The sequence below is a fragment of the Ictalurus furcatus genome, chromosome 12 (assembly GCF_023375685.1).
Source record: "Ictalurus furcatus strain D&B chromosome 12, Billie_1.0, whole genome shotgun sequence".
Taxonomy (NCBI): Eukaryota; Metazoa; Chordata; class Actinopteri; order Siluriformes; family Ictaluridae; genus Ictalurus; species Ictalurus furcatus.
Window position 1 is genome coordinate 13,486,642 of NC_071266.1, and position 20,604 is coordinate 13,507,245.

At 39.0% G+C, this 20,604-nt stretch overlaps 1 protein-coding gene and 1 long non-coding RNA gene across 5 annotated transcripts in view; one reads left to right on the plus strand and one right to left on the minus strand.

The window, feature by feature from the left end:
- Positions 1 to 890: 890 nt before the first annotated feature.
- On the minus strand, positions 891 to 4,155 carry LOC128615356 (uncharacterized). Of its 3 annotated transcripts, none has more exons than XR_008387193.1 (5): positions 4,131 to 4,155; positions 2,469 to 2,681; positions 2,246 to 2,379; positions 1,922 to 2,054; positions 891 to 1,707 (listed from the first exon to the last, which is right to left on the minus strand). It is a non-coding gene; the product is annotated as an uncharacterized LOC128615356 (long non-coding RNA). The 3 variants fall into 3 exon arrangements; XR_008387191.1 differs by lacking the exon at positions 4,131 to 4,155 and adding an exon at positions 3,315 to 3,451 and having other exon boundaries at positions 2,469 to 2,661; XR_008387192.1 differs by lacking the exon at positions 4,131 to 4,155 and adding an exon at positions 3,315 to 3,442 and having other exon boundaries at positions 2,469 to 2,650.
- Positions 3,479 to 20,604, plus strand: part of atp1a3a (ATPase Na+/K+ transporting subunit alpha 3a) — a 33,833-nt gene continuing 16,707 nt past the window's right edge. The window contains exons 1-10 of one of the 2 annotated variants that reach the window (XM_053637356.1): positions 3,479 to 3,592; positions 3,940 to 4,018; positions 8,578 to 8,697; positions 10,245 to 10,304; positions 11,620 to 11,823; positions 12,104 to 12,217; positions 12,389 to 12,523; positions 13,230 to 13,347; positions 17,803 to 18,071; positions 20,248 to 20,446. In XM_053637356.1, the coding sequence (XP_053493331.1) occupies positions 4,013 to 4,018; positions 8,578 to 8,697; positions 10,245 to 10,304; positions 11,620 to 11,823; positions 12,104 to 12,217; positions 12,389 to 12,523; positions 13,230 to 13,347; positions 17,803 to 18,071; positions 20,248 to 20,446 (1,225 nt within the window). In that variant the 5' untranslated portion in view covers positions 3,479 to 3,592; positions 3,940 to 4,012. Of the gene's footprint in view, positions 3,593 to 3,612; positions 3,748 to 3,939; positions 4,019 to 8,577; positions 8,698 to 10,244; positions 10,305 to 11,619; positions 11,824 to 12,103; positions 12,218 to 12,388; positions 12,524 to 13,229; positions 13,348 to 17,802; positions 18,072 to 20,247; positions 20,447 to 20,604 lie in introns of those variants that run through there. The other variant, XM_053637357.1, reaches the window with a different exon arrangement.

Sequence of the window (20,604 nt, forward strand, 5' to 3'; positions counted from 1 at the left end):
CTTGATTTACTCCAGGTGTCTGTGTTTTATTTTGATTGTGTTTGTTATTTAAACCCCTCATGTTGCTGTGCACTTCCCGCAGTATTAAATGAGTGTTTCAATGAATGACTGGATGGATGGATGGATGGATGGATGGATGGATGGATGGATGGATGAATGGATGGATGGATGAATGAATGAATGAATGAATGAATGAATGAATGAATGAATGAATGAATGAAGGAAGGAAGGAAGGAAGGAAGGAAGGAAGTGATGAATACGTTTAGTATGCTAAGCGGTCATGTTTGCGTGTCCTGTTCTGTTCCCTGCCTCGCATCCAGTTTCTTGTTTTAATCTTGCTCAGTATAGACCGCGTTTCCTGTGTTTTGTCTGCTGTGTAAAAATAAAGATGCTGATCTGCACCTGCTCCCGCTTCCAGTCCTGAATCGTAACAGTATACTTACACAATGTAAAAGACTCGAAGCCTGTCATTTTATTCTTACGAAAATAATCGTTAAGGATCCAGAGATCTGCAAAAGCTGTGCCAAGTCTCTGGAACACCAACAGGAGGGATAGAACATAATTTTTTCAAAATATATTTCTAAATGTTTATATTTTCAAGATGATACTGGAGAGCGCTGACAGTTTGGTCCAAAATCTAATTTTTTGTTTAATTTACTAAAGATCCGGTGATAGAAAAGGACACAAGGACACAGCATATCATTCACCGTTCAATACCCTGTGACAAGAAAACACATCAAAAAGAAGCAGGCCTCTACACACAGTCATGCTTTTTTTCTAATTTGTAACCCATCTTTGTAAGTACAGTATATATATATATATATATATATATATATATATATATATATATATATATATATAAGCTAAAAATATTACTGAAATCTAGTGGCTGCATGCATGGATTTTGCTTCTTCATCATGTCCTGCTGGGTCTACCACAAACACCTGGCTGGATGCTATGTGGAGATACTGTGCAAGATAAAAAAAATAGATGAACCTAGAATGAGGTTCTAAGGTTCACAAACTTTGAAGTTGGTTTGAAAAAGTCTGGCCTGAAAGTTAAAATTATGGATGGATGGATGGATGGATTAATGAATTAATTAATTCATTCATTCATTCATACATTCAACTATTCCAGACTCTTGTGTGTGGTATAGACACAGTGAAAAGCATATGGCCTTGTACGCGTTAGTCCATCCATCCATCCATCCATCCATCCATCCATCTTCTATACTGCTTTATCCTTTTCAGGGTCACGGGGAAACCTGGGGCCTATCCCAGGGAGCATCGGGCACAAGGCGGGGTACACCTTGGACAGGGTGCCAATCCATCGCAGGGCACACTCACATACACATTCACAGACCCATTCATACACTACGGACACTTTGGACATGCCAATCAGCCTACCATACATGTCTTTGGACTGGGGGAGGAAACCAGAGTACCCGGAGGAAATCCCCGCAGCTACGGGTTAGTTTATATTTGAATTTTGATGCTTGGTGTTTGAATAGTCTTGGCTATTCTGAACATTTATTCAATGTGATTTTTCAATCCAACCAAATTATGAACATCCTCTATAGAATAGAGTAATATAATAGTGTCTCATGTATATTAAAAAAGGACTATAAAATGTGTTCACCAAAAATATCCAATGATTCCCGTTGACATTCAGGAAACTTATCATTCCCTTGTAGTCATCAAAGTCCACCTGAAATTAAAAAAATGTAATAAAATAAAACACTTATGGCATTGTTATGTAACTGTCTTAAACTATTATGGATAAATTCACACACTTAAAATCTGTATGCTGTGTTTATATGTTTCTGTAAAGCTGCTTTGAGACAATGTCCATTGTTAAAAGCGCTATACAAATAAAACTGAATTGAATTCAATTATTAAAGATAATTAAAGATAATCTTTACCTTTGAGAGACTGTTTCTCCATACGTCATCTCATTCTCCATGAAGTATAACACGATGTGTAGTGATCTAGTATAAAAATCTTGTGTCCCTGGTTTCTGTTATTCACCACCACTTGAAAATAGCATTGGATTGTCTAAGAACAAAAGATAAAAAATAAATTATAGTTACCTCATCCAGTGTTTCATTAACATTTATTCAATATACTCAACAATGGCTTAACATTGTCATTTTTACGTAAATTAATATATTTCTCTATGTTCACAGATTATTTTTCAATTGTCATAAGAGCAATGCATTTCCCAAAGGTGTGAATAATTTTTTTACCTCCCCCACCAGCCATTTATGTGGCTGGAGTGTTTTCAGCTCTGAATGATGCAGGATATAAGACCTTTTTTGTCCTTTGACTGTGTGACGGCAATGACTATCTCACATGCTTTCTTAGACCACAGAGCTTGGATCTGCAATGGGATATTTGAATATAATATAAAAGGTGGTATGAATTAATATGAACAAAAGCTTTATGACATGATTGAGAACTGCATAATACCTGGGCTGATGTGTCCTCTGAATGATCCTCAGATGTTTGCTTTGTCTTGTGTCTTTTTGGTTGTGGCACTGCTTCTGGTGGATCAAAATACTTTGAACGATGCTTTGCTGGTCTTTGAGTTTGTGATCTCTTGTCCCATTGCTCTTCTTGTTGGTCAATGGTCTGTTGCATTGGAGATGTTCCTTGAGACAGACTATCAAGATTATGCATCATCTAATGCTGTGTGTACCTTCCTTGCAGAGAGTTAAACATCTTTGTAATGAAATCTACAGGCTGCAGGAACCTGTTTCTGCATAATATGTGATTCTTCACTATTGAGAACCATTGCTCCACATGGCAATTTGTTTCCCTTGTTTTTATTTCTTTAGTATTCTCTTTGGAGAATCTGCTCAGGTCCCCAAGCAATATGCCACACCAAAGGGGGAAAAAGTCTGTAAATATCAAAAATCTAAAGGGTGTTTCTCATACCTGACACCTAGATGAACACTTTCCGGTTGGTTTTGTTTACATTCCCTTCAAATGCTAATGAGCTTTAAATTATGGTATATTTTGTGTATGGGCCCATTCTGCAGTGAAATTCATGTCTAATTTAAATGTGATTTAATAGTTTAATGTGATTTAATAAATATCAAAAATTTAAAAGGTGTTTCTCATACCAGACACCTAGATGAACATTTTCCAGTTGGTTTTGTGACTGTAAGTCATTCACTTCAAATGCTATTGAGCTTTAAAAATGGTATATAGTGTGTATGGGCCCATTCTGTAGTGAAATTCATGACAATATTTATATATGATTTAATAGCTTATTTTGATAAATATCAAAAATCTAAAAGGTGTCCCTCATACCTGACACCTAGATGAACGCTTTCCAGTTGGTACTGTGACTGTTAGTCATTCCCTTCAAATGCTATTGAAGATAGAATCGCGTCTAAAAATGTCGTGTGTAACTTTAGAGACGGTCCCTTGATTTCCGCATATCTGCGAATATCGAACGTCCAACGTCAAACAATCTTTATTCCAGTCTTTTTTTTTGTCTGCGTATAGTGTAGACAGGATTCGAATACATTCACTCAGCAGAAAAAGAGAGAGAGAGAGAGAGAGAGAGCACATTTTCCAAGTTCGTGGTAAATGAAACTGTTTTGTGGCGCGGAGTGAGCGGCTGTGACGCGGCGCTTGCGGCGGAGGGATCACATCACAGCACTTTATTATCAGCATCAGGGCTCGCGCCTGTTTCAGTGCTCTTCCTCAGTGCGCTCTGCTTCCTGCACCGTGTCCTTCTGTCTGCTCACCTTATCTAATTAGATTAATACAAACATCCCGATGTGCTTTTGTCTAAAGCCATTCTTTTCATGAGCTTGCTCGTTTCTGTTATTTATACACGAGATAAGGAATGGGTTACCCATTTAACGGATAGAATATTTTTTTTGGAGCAACCGCTTGTGTCTGAAGAGGTTTTTTTTTTCTCCTGCAGGACGCGACATCCTCGACCTCTACATCTTTATTTCTGATCGACTGAAAATAAACGCCGTTTGATCACCGCTGAAATGGGGGTAAGATTTTTCTCGCCACCTGTTCTTTCTCTAGACGCGCGCACTCATGTTTTACTTCACCGTAATTTCTGAGTCATTCTGATGTCTAGGCTCTTCCACGCCCTTTTCTTACCTCCATGGAAAAAGACAAACGTAACCTCTCAAATAATCCCAGGTTATCATGCAGAGAATGAAACACTAGTATTGGGTAGTACAGGTAACGAACTACTAATCAAAATACTGTTTATTGCGGAAACATGACGTTTTGGAATGAAAAAAAGAAAAAAAATGCGCATGTTTCAGGATGCCTCCGCCTGATTGCGTCAAACCTGTCTGAAATGTGACGGTTTGTACTGATGCGTCGTGATGCGGATAAACCAGGGGGAAAAACCGGAAACTAATCGGGTTTTCACGGTTCTCCAGGCTCTCCGACATCTTCTAGAAGCTGAAGCATCATTTATACGCAACAGCTGGAACAGCCTCGCCTTGTAAACAGGCGTAAATAAGAGCAATCATCTACGCCCATTTTCCACCACATATATGTGTGTAGAAGAGTCGCAGGGTTAATCCGCTATATCTGGCAACATCAGTGTGAGTGCATTTAGTGGTACATATGAACACCAGAATTCATGATTTCATTTTCTAGACTCTCCTAGTGTCTGGAAGAAAAAAAGAAATAAACAAAACCATGGTGCAATACTGTCCAGGATATGAACAAATTCCTAAGGTTGGAAATATCTGACACACCGCTTTCTTTGGAGAACTTTCCAAATTTATACATTCTGCACACTGGATTTGTGACGCCACTGTAAAAGGGAAAGAGGTGCTTCAAGATGGATGCTCCACCAGTTTCCACTTCATGACTGATTCAGGGGGTTGTGTACAACACAGGCCTGCGTTTCCTATCCATAGAACTCCTTCAGTAATATCCAAGCCTTATCAAATATCCAATCCACTGGGTTGGGCAAATGTAGTCTACTGATTATGCAAATGTGTGTGTGGGTGTGTCTAAAAATTTTGTCATCGTTAATTATGTCAAACCGACCAAAGCATGTGTCAGGTACTGCTGAAGGTCAGGTAGATACACCGCAGGTTTATTATTATTATTTTTGTATGAATGAAACAGAGAAAGAGGTAGAAGGTAGAAGAAGGGGGGGGGGGGGGTCTAGATGGTGTGACCTTCAGGCGGGTTCACTCTGTAGGTATCAGAGGATGGAGAGCTGGGACAGCGTATTAAAGCAGGCACTCAGTCGAGGGAAGGAAATTCCGGCTCTGACGCACCAGGGAGGGAAGCCATTCAGGAGGCTCACAGAAAATAAAGGACGTGACTACAGATCAAGTTAAAAGACACTATGACAACGAGCTCTGTGCAAAGGCGCATAAATAGTTGCCGAATTATGGTAGCATTTGCGTTCTGTGACCAGATATACCTTACAGATCTTTGCAAGTCACTTCCAGATACAGAAAATGTTCATTTAAGTTCTCTATAATTAAATTTTGACTAGTAATAATGATGTCACAATTGCAGTTGAGTTGTATGAAAGCTCCAGCCCAAGATATCTGCATTTCATTTCTGACTATCTGAAACTAAATTGTAGATATGGTTCTTGTATTTCAGATATCATGAATGATACTAGTCAGCCAGCGTTTGTAGATATCTTAGGGTATTTTCACATATTGCCGAATTTAAAAGAGCCAAACTCAGTTCACTAAAAGGTTGTTGAGAGAAAGAGAACCAAGTTCTCTTTGCATTCACACTTGACTCACTTGCTTGACCCTGCGCTTCGATCCTAGCTTCCTAATAAGCTTGGATATGCAAAGAAAAGGATTTCACAGTACTGTAATGTATACGTGACAAATAAAGGGTTCTTCTTCAGCTTTTATGAAGCGTCGAGTCCCATGAAATCAAAATTAAAGTTTTGTGGCTTTTAGTATGAATATGTTAATATAAGCTATTGTGCTAAAGCTAGTGTACTAAAGTAGTCTCTTGTAGTAGTTCATTTGGAGCATTCACATATGGTCCAGGTAGAGAAAAGCATCCTTGAATGAAAAACATCATCTTGTTAGATAGCCAGATTGGATGAGTTTTCATTTAAACTGAGTGTTCGGAGCTTTCAAGTCCTTACAGTGGGAAGCTGTTGTTGTGTTATAAGCTGCCCAAGCAGCACCCATAGGTTAAAATCATGGACTGTAAAAATGGTGTAATAAAGTAATAAGTAATGTAAGAGAACATTTTTCTGTACACTACATTGACATTTTCTACCTTTTAGTGGGTTTTAGGGGAATACTTACATTCATACAGGCTGTGAACATTGGTTATGATATGGAAAACCAAACATCCCAGCCAAAATGTATTTCCATTTATAAAATGTGCAGCAATAAAAGACAATGAAGGACACCTACCCTTTCTCATCAGCATGTGAACTACTCAGTATTCCAAACAACCCATTTCTTTGCTAAACTGGGACCATTTTTTGATGGTCATGATTAAATGCAAACTGAGGACTTATTTTAAAAATTTATATTAATGAACTATTTTTTTTCAATTATGAGAATTTGTTTGCTTTTATTTAAAATGTTCCTTAACCCTTTCATGCATAGTGGTAACTGCAGTGGACAGCTATTCAAAAGCCATTTTCTGGCTATAGCAAGGAATTCAATAGAATAACTGCATAACAGCTACTAGAGTGGACACTAATTCAAAAATTTTGAAAGCATCCAGTCCACTGAAGACTTCAGTAACTTTTTTGAAAAATGTATGTAAAAGTAAATGAAGGTAAAATTATTTTTTTCATGCCTTTATCAGGATTTCATCAGTAATGCATTAAAGGGTCAAAGACATCAATGATGTTGGCACATATATGAATATATTATTCTGAAAAGTCATTTTAATGGAAATGATGTTTTTGTTAGAACAGAGATAGTTTCTCCTTTTTTTTCTGTGGAAAATGATGCGTAATGTTTATTTTAACAAAAACATTTAAGTACGCTGTATCAGCATTGTTCTGAAAGTAAATTAGATTGGGTTGAGTTTATAATCTGTTTTTCACCTGCTTGCTGTACACCGTGTTATCTGAACTTGCTGCAGATTTGCCAGGTCTCATGTAAGACGCATCCCGCAATGCACCATTCATAAACAAAATTCATCCTTGGCCTTAATGGACAACAGCGTCTTTATTCTGACGTGCTCAAAAAAAGAGTTGTGACTCTTGTGAAAGAATTCTGGTTAGAATTTACTTGCTCTGGCTTCTCTGTGCTGTTTGAATTATTTGGGCTTGAGTGCTTTTGTCTTATCCTCTTTGGATTTTGTGGGATTTTATCATACAAACAAAAACAAATCTGTAGAGTATTGGCTTTTTAATACACTCATCTAAATAATATACATATTTTAAAAATGGGTTAATCAGACAATTAGGTTCAAAACAACTTTCACACTGGGTTAATCCAACTGTAGTTGTACACTTAAAGCTAGGATCAGGCAAGGTCTTGACAGATGGTGAGATTCCTTTTAGTTTCTTTCTCTCCCACACACACACACAAATACTGTAAACATGGACTAATAGAAATGGTTTTGTGCTTTTATTTATAGAAGTTTATGATATCGATCATGATATTCAGACTGACATTAAGACCAGGACATAGGATTGCATCAGACCATAAAACTGTTTCCCAACAGATATATTTAAATAATTTGATCAAATAGCTTGTTTTGACTGTGTATGATAAGCAGGTTTTGTTCAGGTAAAACCTGCTGGCAGTCTTGCTTAATAAATAAAAATCCTCCCAGGTCTTACAATTTTTAACAGTCTATAAAATAGGAACATGTAGGAACAGTGGTTAGGTGTTTCCCCCACAAGAGCACTGTGAAAGAATCTTTACATGTTTATGAAGTGTTTCACAGATTTCACAGCATTTCACAGACACAGTCAGGAGTCCTCGTGTGATCTCGTGAAACCATGAGCCTGCCTCCTCAATTCATTAGCACAGATGAGATCATCAACGTGTGTGTGTGTGTGTGTGTGTGTGTGTGTGTGTGTGTGTGTGTGTGTGAGGGAGAGAGTGAAATGGGGTGCAGAGAGATCACATGTGGGGGAGGACAGCTGACAAAGGGAGTGGTGTGTGTGTGTGTGTGTGTGTGTGTGTGTGAAATGTAGGCAGGGTTATAGGAAAGATGTTTTTGGTGAGAACAAGAGTGAGTATGAAATTAAAGTGAAACATACTGTACGTACTCTACCCCAGGGCTAGTTGATATTTAGCCTATACATAAAAAAAGCATGAACATAAAAAGTACTGCATATACAAGTTTTTCTTAACGTTCAGCAGTATAAATATAGAATGAATGGTAAATAGATGGAATCATCAGCATTGCATGGATTAAACACAGAGCAGAATGAATTAGAAGAAGTGATTCATTATGTAATGTTTTAGGGTAACATCAAAAAGGTTGTAACCTCGGGAATCTTAAGAAGAATGATGGTTGGCTTGTACATACTAGCTTGTTCTGTTAGGTCAGTAGTCCCGGATAATGTTTTGCTGAATGAACTGGACTCATTGTATTTTTTCTTTACGTTTCCCTGTAGTATGGGCGGTCAGACAGCTACCGCGTGGCAACCACGAAGGACAATGACAATGATGAGAAGGAGTCTCCCAAGAAGAAGGGAGGGAAAGATCTTGATGACCTGAAGAAAGAGGTGCCACTGGTAAGACCAAAACACACCTGCTGAATTATAATAAACCAAACTCTAACCTTAACTTCAGTAACTAGACTGCATTCAACATGTTATGTACAAAACCAGCATGTAAACCTAAAAGCACAGATAAAGCACTGTGTATGCGGCAAAACACTCCCTTATATATGCATTTGAATGATGACAGTGCCAAAAAAGCTGGGGTAGTAAGAATGTGACTAATTACATAGTATATCTGCTGTACTAAAACTTGGGTTAAATAAACTATATGGTCAAAAGTATGTGCACCTTGACCATCACACCCATATGTGGTTCTTCCCCAAACTGTTACCACAAAGTCAGAAGCGCACAATTGTATAGAATGTATTTGTACGCTGTAGCATTACAGTTTCCCTTCACTAGAACTAAGATTCCCAAAGCTGTTCCAGCATGACATAAAGTGCACAAAGCGAGCTCCATGAAGACATGGTGTGTTAAGGTTGGAAGAAGGTGGAAGAACTCGAGTGTCCTGCACAGAGTCCTGACCTCAACCCCACTGAGCACCTTTGGGATAAACTGGAACTGGAGCCTCCTCATCCAACATCAGCACCTGACCTCAACCTCACTAATGCTCTTGTAGCTGAATGAACACAGATCCCCACAGCCACGCCCCAAAATCTAATAGAAAGCCTTCCCAGCAGAAAGAGAGGAGCTTATTATAACAGCAAAAGGGGAATAAATCTGGGATGTTCAACAAGCACAAATTGTGTGATGGTCAGGTGTCCACAAACTTTTGGCTATATAGTGTGATCACCTATGTCAGTAACACGTGCATTAAACGGGCCTTTTAATGCCGATTTTACAAATGTTACAGGAACTGCAGTCAACCACATGAAAAATAAATGATCATCACTTTTTTTTAGTTAAGTAGCTTGTTCTGTATATAACTGTCTTTAAAACCAGTTACTAAGCAAAGGGTATATTAGGTATATTGTTGACTTAGACATTGTTCATGTGTTCTTTATTTAATAGGAACTTAATTTATTTAATTTAACACATTATCTACAGTAGATTACTGAATCTTTTTGATAGCTTTACAGTTGACAATTTCCAGGCTTTTAATTGCACAGTAGACTGCATTGAGTAGGCAGTCCCAGGCATGGTTTGTGTTATGTATTACAGCGTTACTAATGTAAAGATTAATTTCAGGTGTGTTAATGGGCACATTTTGTGGTCACATCCGGTTGTGTTTTGCACTGTGCTTCCTTACATGTAATTTAACAAGAATAAGAACAAGAAACAAAATCTATAAAAGTAAGGAGGAAGCCAAAACGACTAGATCACTGTAGAAAGTGTGGCACTTAAATGGAGATAGGAGCAGACTTGTGAATACCAGCGCTAAATTGGCGCTTGAATATCGGGGCTGCAAAATCAATAAGTATACTGAAGTCCTTTTGTCACTGTTTGATACAAAGTGATATCCTCAGTGTGATTAATACCTTCCTAAATATCCTCTCTCTCTTTCTCCCACTACTCTGTCTATAATATTTCTCACTCTCATGCTGCTTTCTGTATGTTAGACGGAGCATAAGATGTCCATTGAGGAAGTATGCCAAAAGTTCAACACTGATATTGTGCAGGTATGTTTTATAGATCATTTATTTACCCCTTTTCTTATTCACTCATTTACTCATTCTAGCTGCCTAAAGCATGGGAGACCAAGCAAAACCTACATACATGTAACAGCAAAAATAAAAACCCATGTGCAGTGCCTATAATTCACAATCCTTTTCTGGTATTGATACACATTATTGCTCATGTTCAGTGTTATGCCACTACGACCCTGAAGTGTAACAGCAGCAGGATTTTTATTGTTCAGAGAATTTGTAGAGCCACAGCTGTATGTGTTACATATGAGTAAAATTGGAAAATGTAACAAAAACATTATGTAAAACAATCTCTTAAATTTTTTAACCATTAGTAATGCTCTTTTACCCACGTATCTCTTAACAAATTTGTGAGCTGACTTTACTTTAGTGGGTGCACGGTGGCGTAGTGGTTAGCACGTTCGCCTCACACCGCCAGGGTCGGGGGTTCGATTCTGTGTGTGCGGAGTTTGCATGTTCTCCCCGTGCTGCGGGGGTTTCCTCCGGGTACTCTGGTTTCCTCCCCCAGTCCAAAGACATGCATGGTAGGTTGATTGGCATATCCAAAGTGTCCGTAGAGTATGAATGGGTGTGTGAGTGTGTGTGTGATTGTGTGCCCTACGATGGATTGGCACTCTGTCCAGGGCGTACCCCGCCTTGTGCCCGATGCTCCCTGGGATAGGCTCCAGGTTCCCCGTGACCCTGAAAAGGATAAGCGGTATAGAAGATGGATGGATGGATGGATGGATTTTACTTTACTTAAGACATGTGCCATGACATCACTGTAAACTAGGGGCAGGGCTTATTTGGTTGACAAGCTCTAAAAACAAATCACTGTGCTCGACTCTCCAACAGAAGAGAAAAGAGAAAAGCAAAACGCACTGTTTAAGGGGGCCGGGTCATGGTGGGGAAAATAATAAAGCAGAAAAAATATCTGGCAGTAGTGAATTTCTATCCTCCGAGTACATCCTTGCAAGTGACTGTAGTCATCTTCATGGCTGATGAGTGTATTTTTATTGAGTGTATACAGTGTGGATGGATATATGATAAATCTTTTGATGCCTATGATGTTAAATTATTATTAATGGAAGCTACGAGACAGGATGGTAATTATTGTAGTGCATTGTAAGAACAGATTTAGTAAAAGATACATAGTGATACAGGTCTCACACTATGATGCCTATGATGTTAAATTATTATTAATGGAAGCTACGAGACAGGATGGTAATTATTGTAGTGCATTGTAAGAACAGATTTAGTAAAAGATACATAGTGATACAGGTCTCACACTCTCTTGTTTTCTCTCCAGGGTCTAACAAATGCTAAAGCAGCTGAGTATCTGACCCGGGATGGTCCAAACGCACTCACTCCTCCACCCACTACCCCAGAGTGGGTTAAGTTTTGCCGCCAGCTCTTTGGTGGATTCTCTATCCTGCTGTGGATTGGAGCCATCCTCTGCTTCCTGGCCTATGCCATCCAGGCGGCCACAGAAGACGAACCAGCTGGAGACAACGTGAGGATACGAACACAGATTAGTTGGGGCAGGAGACAGAAGCATTTGGGGAGGCTAGAGAGGAATAGAGAAGAATAAGGGTGTTTATGGATAAGGACAAGAATTTATAATATCTTAGTGCTGGGGAGCCTCTTGCACTTGGTGTCACTGCATTCTCTGAAAACGCAAAGCTGTATAGAAAGACAGCAAATTGTTTGAATGGTTGAACCGTACCTCAAAATAATGACATTTTCTTATGCATTTAATCTTCCTAATTTGTATTTGCTTGTCCCTTTGTCAGTTGTACCTGGGCATCGTCTTATCTGCTGTGGTCATCATTACCGGCTGCTTCTCCTACTTCCAGGACGCTAAGAGCTCAAAGATCATGGAGTCGTTCAAAAATATGGTGCCCCAGGTATTGACAACCAGTTTCTAAAAATGCAAATATATTATTATTTTTTGTTTTCAATAAAAGCTCAATTCCATTCTCTGTGATTTACAATAATTCACAGTTATTATATGTATAAATGCAATTTCCATTCTGACTCTGTCTCTGTGTGTGTGTGTGTGTGTGTGTGTGACATAGCAAGCATTAGTAATCCGTGAGGGTGAAAAGCTGCAGATTAATGCTGAGGAGGTGGTAGCTGGAGATTTGGTGGAGGTGAAAGGAGGAGACAGAATCCCTGCTGACCTAAGGATCATCTCTGCTCATGGTTGCAAGGTAAACACACACACACACACACACACACACACTAGGGGTGTGACACAATACAATTATCATCTGTATCTGTTTAGTGCTGTGTAGTGCACCCATAAATGGGTGTGGTCTGGATGCAGTGCTGCTGATGGGGTCTTTTATGCGATATTTCATTATAATGTCATTTTCATGAGAATATTGCATCTCCTATTTATATAATGTTCATGAGCTTGCACTTTTTTTGTAAGTTCCATGAGCAGGGCTGCCAGGTTTCTCGTATAATTGCCTCATATTACAGATTAATAACATAACATATAAAGTGCAAATCAGAAATGCACACCGCTATTCCAACAAAAACACAAAACAGAAGAAAAAGAAAATCCTATGTCTTTTCCTATACCTAAAAATTTTGGTCCAATTTGAAGTCTTTTTGTTTGGTTTATGAGTTGAGTTAGTGTTGGAATTTTGCTGAAACCTTCCCAAACATCCTTCCCAAAAAAACCAACAATAATACTCTGGCTATTATTCATATCTGTATTGGTGTTTGTTTAGGATACAGTATCTGTTCAATCTGAATAATGTATTTAGTTACATCACACACAAACACACTTTAGCCTTTCAAAACTAGGAAGCCTTTGGTAGTGGGCTTACTGTTTTTTCCCAATAATAAACTGCCTGTTTGTGAAGTCAATACACATGATTTTATTTGTATGGTTTTTTTAAATTTCAGGTTGACAACTCCTCACTGACGGGTGAATCAGAGCCTCAGACCAGGTCACCTGACTGCACCCATGACAACCCCCTGGAGACCCGCAACATTGCCTTTTTCTCAACCAACTGTGTTGAAGGTACAGTTGTCCTAGCAACTGCCTCACTGTTCCATCTTCTGGATGCTTTCCTTTAATCTTTTCACGCAACTCTGCTTCATGCTGTGGTTTTGTTTTCATTCTGCCATGAAATTGATGATGAGAAAGTGTTGTCATGACAACAAGCTCCCTCATTTCCTCTACATGTTGTCGTTTATCAGTTGCTCAAAATGTCATTTTCACTACCTTTCAAACATATCTGTCTTTTAAACAAATTAAACCCAATTGCTACACAGTAAATGCATAAAAAAAGAAGAGATTTTACACATGTGCACCACCATATTTATACCCCAGGCACGAAAAGACAAGTTTAAAGGTAGTTTCTAGGGACTGATGAAAATACTGTTGTTTTTTTTTCATGCATGACAATATGTTGGAATTTATTTAAAATATTCCTTATTGTCAATCACTGTAGCACATATCTTTTTGAAGAATAACACCTATTATTTTTAAAAGTAAGTTTAATGAGAATGAGCCAGGTTGTCCATCTGCCTGTCTGTACTTCTGTTCAAGATTATCATTACTGCGATATTTCAAGGGTTGAATGTTTGTAGGATTTATGTGAAGTTATCATTGTAACCAGCAGATGAACTGATTCTATTTTGGAATGGCTCAAGGTCTCAGCAAGATCAAATGTCTGAAATAGTTTTTCTTCAATAGCTTCCTTTCCTGTTTGTTTTAAGGGACAAATTTGTGACAAGGACTAGACATGTTGGTGTTTGTTTCTTACTTGTTGACTAAATGTGTTGAATTATTGTGTTATGGTTTCTGGATACTGATAATTGTCCTTCAATGACAGATTAAATCCTACCAAGTTATGTAGTGTACAGTATCTAGATAGCAGTGCAGATTAATTTTGGTAATAACATTCTAATCAGGGAAAACTATGAATTAAAAAGATGACAGCGTTCATTCTGATAACTTATGTTCAAATGGATTTTAAAAAGTGGCCCCTCCTTCAGTCATAAACAGAACAATTACAGAGCGAAGATGAAGTAAAGTGATAACAGTTCCAATGGGCCTCTATTAGCACTTATTGCAGTACCCAATTTTGACTGATAAGTGCATGAAAAACGTCCTCTTTTGTTTCGTCCTGTGGGATCCTAGTCCGGACACCTTAATGACTTGGGTTTCACCATTTTGTCTGTTGTAATGGTCTCTGCCATTTTCCTTAAAATGTAATTTCACTTTTAATGAAGTGACGTAGTGTGTGCCACAGTGTACTTCATTAATTAGACCAAGTAGTTAATAATAAAATTCATTACCATCTGAAAAGGAGAGAGAGGTCAGGAGTGAGTAGGCAGCTGACTTGAAACCAGTGGGACTGTCGGTGAGAACAGATCCAGTCTAGTCAGGTCAGGTTTCAGAATATTTATTGTAAATCCAAGCATGTATTTATGCAAATTTGTTGGTATAGGAGAGCATGGGGGATCGCGTAAACCTGGGAGAGGGATAAGGTGAGCAACTGGCCTAGTGAACCTTCTGTCCTTTACTTGTCCTTGACATCAGCAACCCTACAACGACCATCCTTGCTGGAATGGAAGGAAATTACTTTACCCATTGGCCACAAGGGGATCATGGAAGCTGAGGATCAAGAATTAGAACAACAGTGTTAAGTTGGAGGTTAGGGTTGTCAGTGCACCACTTCTGTCTAGACTGAAGAGCGGGAAGGTAATTTCTAAGTTAATGAGCCCAAAAGTGGTCAGAAAGAATTCAGTAACTGCTTTATACCTATCAGCCATAACATTAAAACCATTGACTGGTAACATGAATAACATTTGATTATCTCGGTACAATGTCAAGGGGTGGGATATATTAGCCGGCAAGTGAACAGTCACTTCTCAAAGTTGATGTGTTGGAAGCAGGAAAAATGGGCAAGCATAAGTATCTGAGTGACTTTGACAAGGGCTAGACCACTGGGTCAGAGTGTCTCCAAAACAGCAGGTCTTGTAGAGTGTTCCTGGTATGCAGTGGAAGGACAACTGGTGAACTGGCGACACCTCGCAAGTTACAGGACTTAAAGGATCTGCTGCTAACGTCTTGGTGCCACATAACACAGCATAACACATAACACAGCACACCTTCAGAGGTCTTGTGGAGTCCATGCCTTGACAGGTCAGAGTTTTTTTTAGTAGCACAAGAGGGACCTACACAATATTAGGCAGGTGGTTTTAATGTTATGGCTGATCGGTGTATACTGGTTAGGGTCGCAGTAGATCTGGAGTCTATCCTGGAAACACTGGGCATGATGCCAGTCCATTGAAATGCAGCATGTCCACACACATTCACACTTGGAAGCAAAATATCTTAGCCAATCCACATCCATCTACTGGCGTTTACTGGGAAGTGGGAGAAAACCAGAGAACCTAGCAAAAAACTTATGCGGACACAGGGATGACAAACACAGAAACTCCACACAGACAGTAAGCTGAACTCAAGATCAAATCTGGGATCCTGGAGCTGTGAGGTGGCAACAATAAGTTGTTTCAGTTGTATAAAATGTTGTGAAACTGCATTTATAACCAATATAAAATATAGCTAATTGGGGACTGTTCCAGAATAGACTGTACAACATGGTTAGTGGTTTACATTTACCTTTACTGACTTAGCAGTTGCTTTTACCCAAAATGACTTTGGGTATGAGCTATTTGAGATGCTGTCAGCAATACAAACTCTAGAAATAAATATATGCAAGTGCAAGATAGTAGGAAGAAGAGCAACAGTGACTACTGAACTGAACTACTGAACACAGTAGTTGGATAAATAGAGTACATAGGTCTCTCTCTCTCTCTCTCTCTCTCTCTCTCTATATATAGTATTTGTGTTTCCTATTTGTGGACGTACAAATTGTGACATCATTCAAATGAAAGTGCAAATCGTGTATTACCGTTTGTATTTTTCATTTACACGAACCTATAGTGCCTGCCAAATTTCAAATGGAAATGCAAAGTTACGAATTATGACCCTGTCATATCGAAATAGCAATAGCAATTGCGCCGTTTCACTTCCTCGGGTCGCTTATGGAGCCTGCCAAAATTCAAACGCAATCGCAAATACCTTTGCATTTGCATTTACGATGTTTTGCACAGAAACCTGCTAATCAGTGTTGGGGGTGGGAATACACTAGGGGCGTGTTTGTATTTGGACACTGAGGAAATGAAATAGCAAACGGGGTCATTTCTATTGCTATTTCGATATGACAGGATCATAACTCGTAACAGACGGGAAATGCAATTGCAAATGGACTTTGCGTTTCCATTTGAATTTTGGCACTGTACATTAATGTAAATGAAAATGCAAATGGTAATATGCGATTTGCATTTTCGTTTGAATTATGTCACAGTTTATGCGTCCACGAATAGGAAACGCAATTGTAAATACAGTTTGCACAAACTTTGCTATAGATTTTATTTGATGACTTCTGCATTATAGAATCAGTACAAAAACATTTTAGATTTCCAAACATTACTTTTCCAGTACAAAATGAAATGAAAAATGACATAAAATGTTTGTATGTCAGTAATGAAAGCGGCATATTTGTCACGATTTGGAGGTGAGACGGATGCAAGTGCAGATTTTCAGTTTTAATGAAGACCCAAAACAAAACTCAAAACAAGAACTTTGAACAGGAAGCAAAACACTAAGGGAAGAATCAAACATTAACAAAAACCATGAACACAAAGACAGAACCGACAGCAATGCAAGACTTTGAGTGCAGTGCAAACTGTGGCTATATACACATAGGGTGCTCGTTAAGTGAATGTGATTCAGGAGCAGGTGGCCATGTGACCGTGACGTGATGCAGTAAGGTGCAGTGGCTGCTGGGATCTGTAGTCCAGAGTTCCTTCTCTATTACATGACAATATTATGTAAGAAACACTTTTCAGACAAAAAACATAATGAAGGCTGCTGGGTTTCGCTGTAGAAATAAGAAGCGAGTATGGCAGTCATAGTCTCCAGAAGAACTGTTAATTTCCTTATAAAACTGCACACATTGTACCCGACACTACAATCTTTTTTTTAAAGCCATCACACCAAATACTGACTTTGCTTCATTTATTACTGTTTACTGCTCTAGTATATTTTTAAAAGTAGAAACATTTAATTTCCGCACTTTTGAAGGCATCTTTGCTCTACAGCATTTCTTTGCATGTGAAACTCTGTGTGTATAGGTGTGTGAGATTAGTGAATAAGATAAATATTATTAAGTATTTAGTCATACTAATAATTACTAAATAATTACTTGGCTCGCCAACCCAAGATCTACTATTTTTATGAGAGAAAATGAGAAGATTACAGTGGCCGTTTCAAAGCATCTTTTTTTTTATAGCAGACCTGCTGGAATATCCAGTGTGTAAATGCAGCACATTATAAATAATCACTAACATAAAAACACTTAAGACAAGTTTCAGTGTCCTGTTACTTTCTGTTACACAGGTACGGCGCGCGGCATTGTGGTGTGCACTGGTGATCGAACGGTCATGGGTCGCATTGCCACACTGACCTCCGGCCTTGAGACGGGCAAGACCCCCATCGCCAAAGAGATTGAGCACTTCATCCACATCATCACAGGCGTGGCAGTTTTCCTGGGACTCACCTTTTTCATCCTGTCCATCGTCTTAGGCTACTCCTGGTTGGAGGCTGTCATCTTCCTCATTGGCATCATTGTGGCAAATGTGCCTGAAGGACTCCTAGCCACTGTCACTGTAAGAGTCTCTTAATTTTCTTATTTGGATACCTCAGACATTTGTGTGTGTGTGTGTGTGTGTGTGTGTGTGTGTGTGTGTGTGTGTGTGTGTGTGAACATGTGACTTCTATTTTCAGCCGCTTTGTGATTGTGTGGGTGGTAGCAGCTATATATATTGTGCTATGTGTCAAGCTGTGTGTGTGTGTGTGTGTGTGTGTGTGTGTGTGTGTGTGTGTGTGTGTGTGTGTGTGTGTGTGCAGAGGTGCCAACATCTACAGTTTAGCCATAGCATTTATACAGTTTTTGCCCCTTGCTACAGCCACCTGAAAATGATGCTTTTCTGCTTTTTCATTAAAAAAAACTATTAATATTACTATTAACTATTACTAATAAACTGTACATATCTTTCACTAGATTTTAGACAGTTTATTATGTTTAACTGTACATGCATTTAATTCATTTTGTAACAATTGTAAAAACTAAGCTTATATACTCAGTTAATTGCTTATAAATTCAGACATTTCTAAAGATTGAAAATATCAGTTCTATCACCCCTCCTAACTGCCATGCACGGTGAGAATCGCCTGAATATTTCAACACCTGCAGCTATCACGTCCTCTGTGACATTTAATCTCGCTGTGAGTCCTGGCTATGGATGCCACCACATGTGGTTGGCATAGTCTGTGCTGCTACACATGTGTAAACTACACTTCAATCACATCTTGATTGCTTCTTTTCAAATCTCGTGTGTACAGAGGCAAAATTATGGAAAAATGTGTCACTGTCCAAATACTTATGGACCTGACTTTATGCATGTTACTGACATAATAAAATGTTCAAATGTTACAGTAGTAACATATATATCTGGAATAAAAAAGTAGGATAGTCAAGGCTTGAGGTCAGAGAAAATATCCATTTGTGATCGTTTGCCCAAAACGTTAGGGAACCCCTGGTCTACAGGCAAGCCGAAAGCACACCCCCTCCTGTGACGTCACTCTCTCAGGAGTGTCATGTCCTCATTATTTAGAGGCAGGCTGCTATAGAAAGACTGTGCTGCTGAGTGTTACTTCAAACCTTCTCCCTGTTCTACATGGTTAACACCGTCTCTCCTAGTGGCATGAGCGTGGTCATCTACAAACACCTTTCTGGTCAAATATAAGATTGGTTTGCTCGTCCTGACATAGGGACATAGGTTATCCAGGTGATTCTCACTGCCCCTGGTATTCATAGAACCAGTTACTAGTGTTCAGCCTTTATTATATAAGCTGTCTCGTCCACCAACACAAGTTTTTTGTGATCAAATCGTGTTTATCCTCTCTGCCTGCTAGGATTTTCTTAGCAGGCAGTGTTGGTGCCTCTGTGTGTGTGTTTGTGTGTTTGTGTGTGTAACATGTTTTCCACTCTGTGTTTTAATGAGCAAGTCTTTGTAGTTCTTTCCAACAACTGCTCTTTGTAAAATTGTTTTTTAGAATCAGTGTTTTTTTATTCCTTGGTGTTGGTGAATGTCTTGTTCCTGTCCTAGTCTTTCTGTGACAGTGTGTGTGTGTGTCTGTGACAGCTCTGTGACTCTTATTTGTCTTTTGTGGCTTTGTACCATCTTTTCATTCCTCTCTTTCTGTAACTATTCATGACTATGACTCTATCGCTGTCTCTGTGTTTTCTCTTTTTCTCTTGTCCTCATGTTTCAGACTCTCACTGTTGAAGGCCTAGGCCAGTGTGAAAAGCTGAAAAAGTATTACACTCTGGGAGATGTAGTTTGCTTGCACTGGCTGATTTATGAGAGCTTTGACACTCTTGCAGTTGCGGGCTGTCGTTGTTGCTTGGCTTAGCTGTGCTTGCTCACTGTGCTACAAATCCAGAATGTGCTCGAGCCGTAGCTGTGCTGCACCTGTGCTTTGCTTTTGCTTTTGATGGGCTTCAATCTTGAATGATCTGCAAGTGCACTGGAATGCAATGTGTCAGTAAAATGTCTGATGGAATTTCACTAACAATGATTCTATTTGTTTTCTCTCTTTTTCTCACATTTTTTTTCTACATTCTCTTTAACATCCTAAAACTTTTTTCCTGCCTCTCCAACTTCTGCAATCTTTACTTTCTATCATTTCCTCTGTCTGGTTTTCATCCTGTTCCTGTCTCTTCACCACCCTGGTCCTCTCACTCTATCCTACTGTCTTGCTCTCTGATTCTCTGTTTAGGTATGTCTGACCCTTACAGCTAAACGCATGGCACGTAAAAATTGCCTGGTGAAGAACCTTGAAGCTGTTGAGACTTTGGGTTCCACTTCCACCATCTGCTCAGATAAGACTGGCACCCTGACACAGAACCGCATGACTGTCGCCCATATGTGGTTCGATAATCAGATCCACGAGGCTGACACTACTGAGGACCAGTCTGGTGAGACAAGAAATACTAAATGCTACATTAATACTTTATTAATACTAAATGAAAGCTATTAGGTAGCAGTTACTTTCCACTCACTTGCATTCACATCAGCATTTTCATTGGAATTTTTTCATTTTGCAACTTCTCTACCGATATACCCCAACATATAT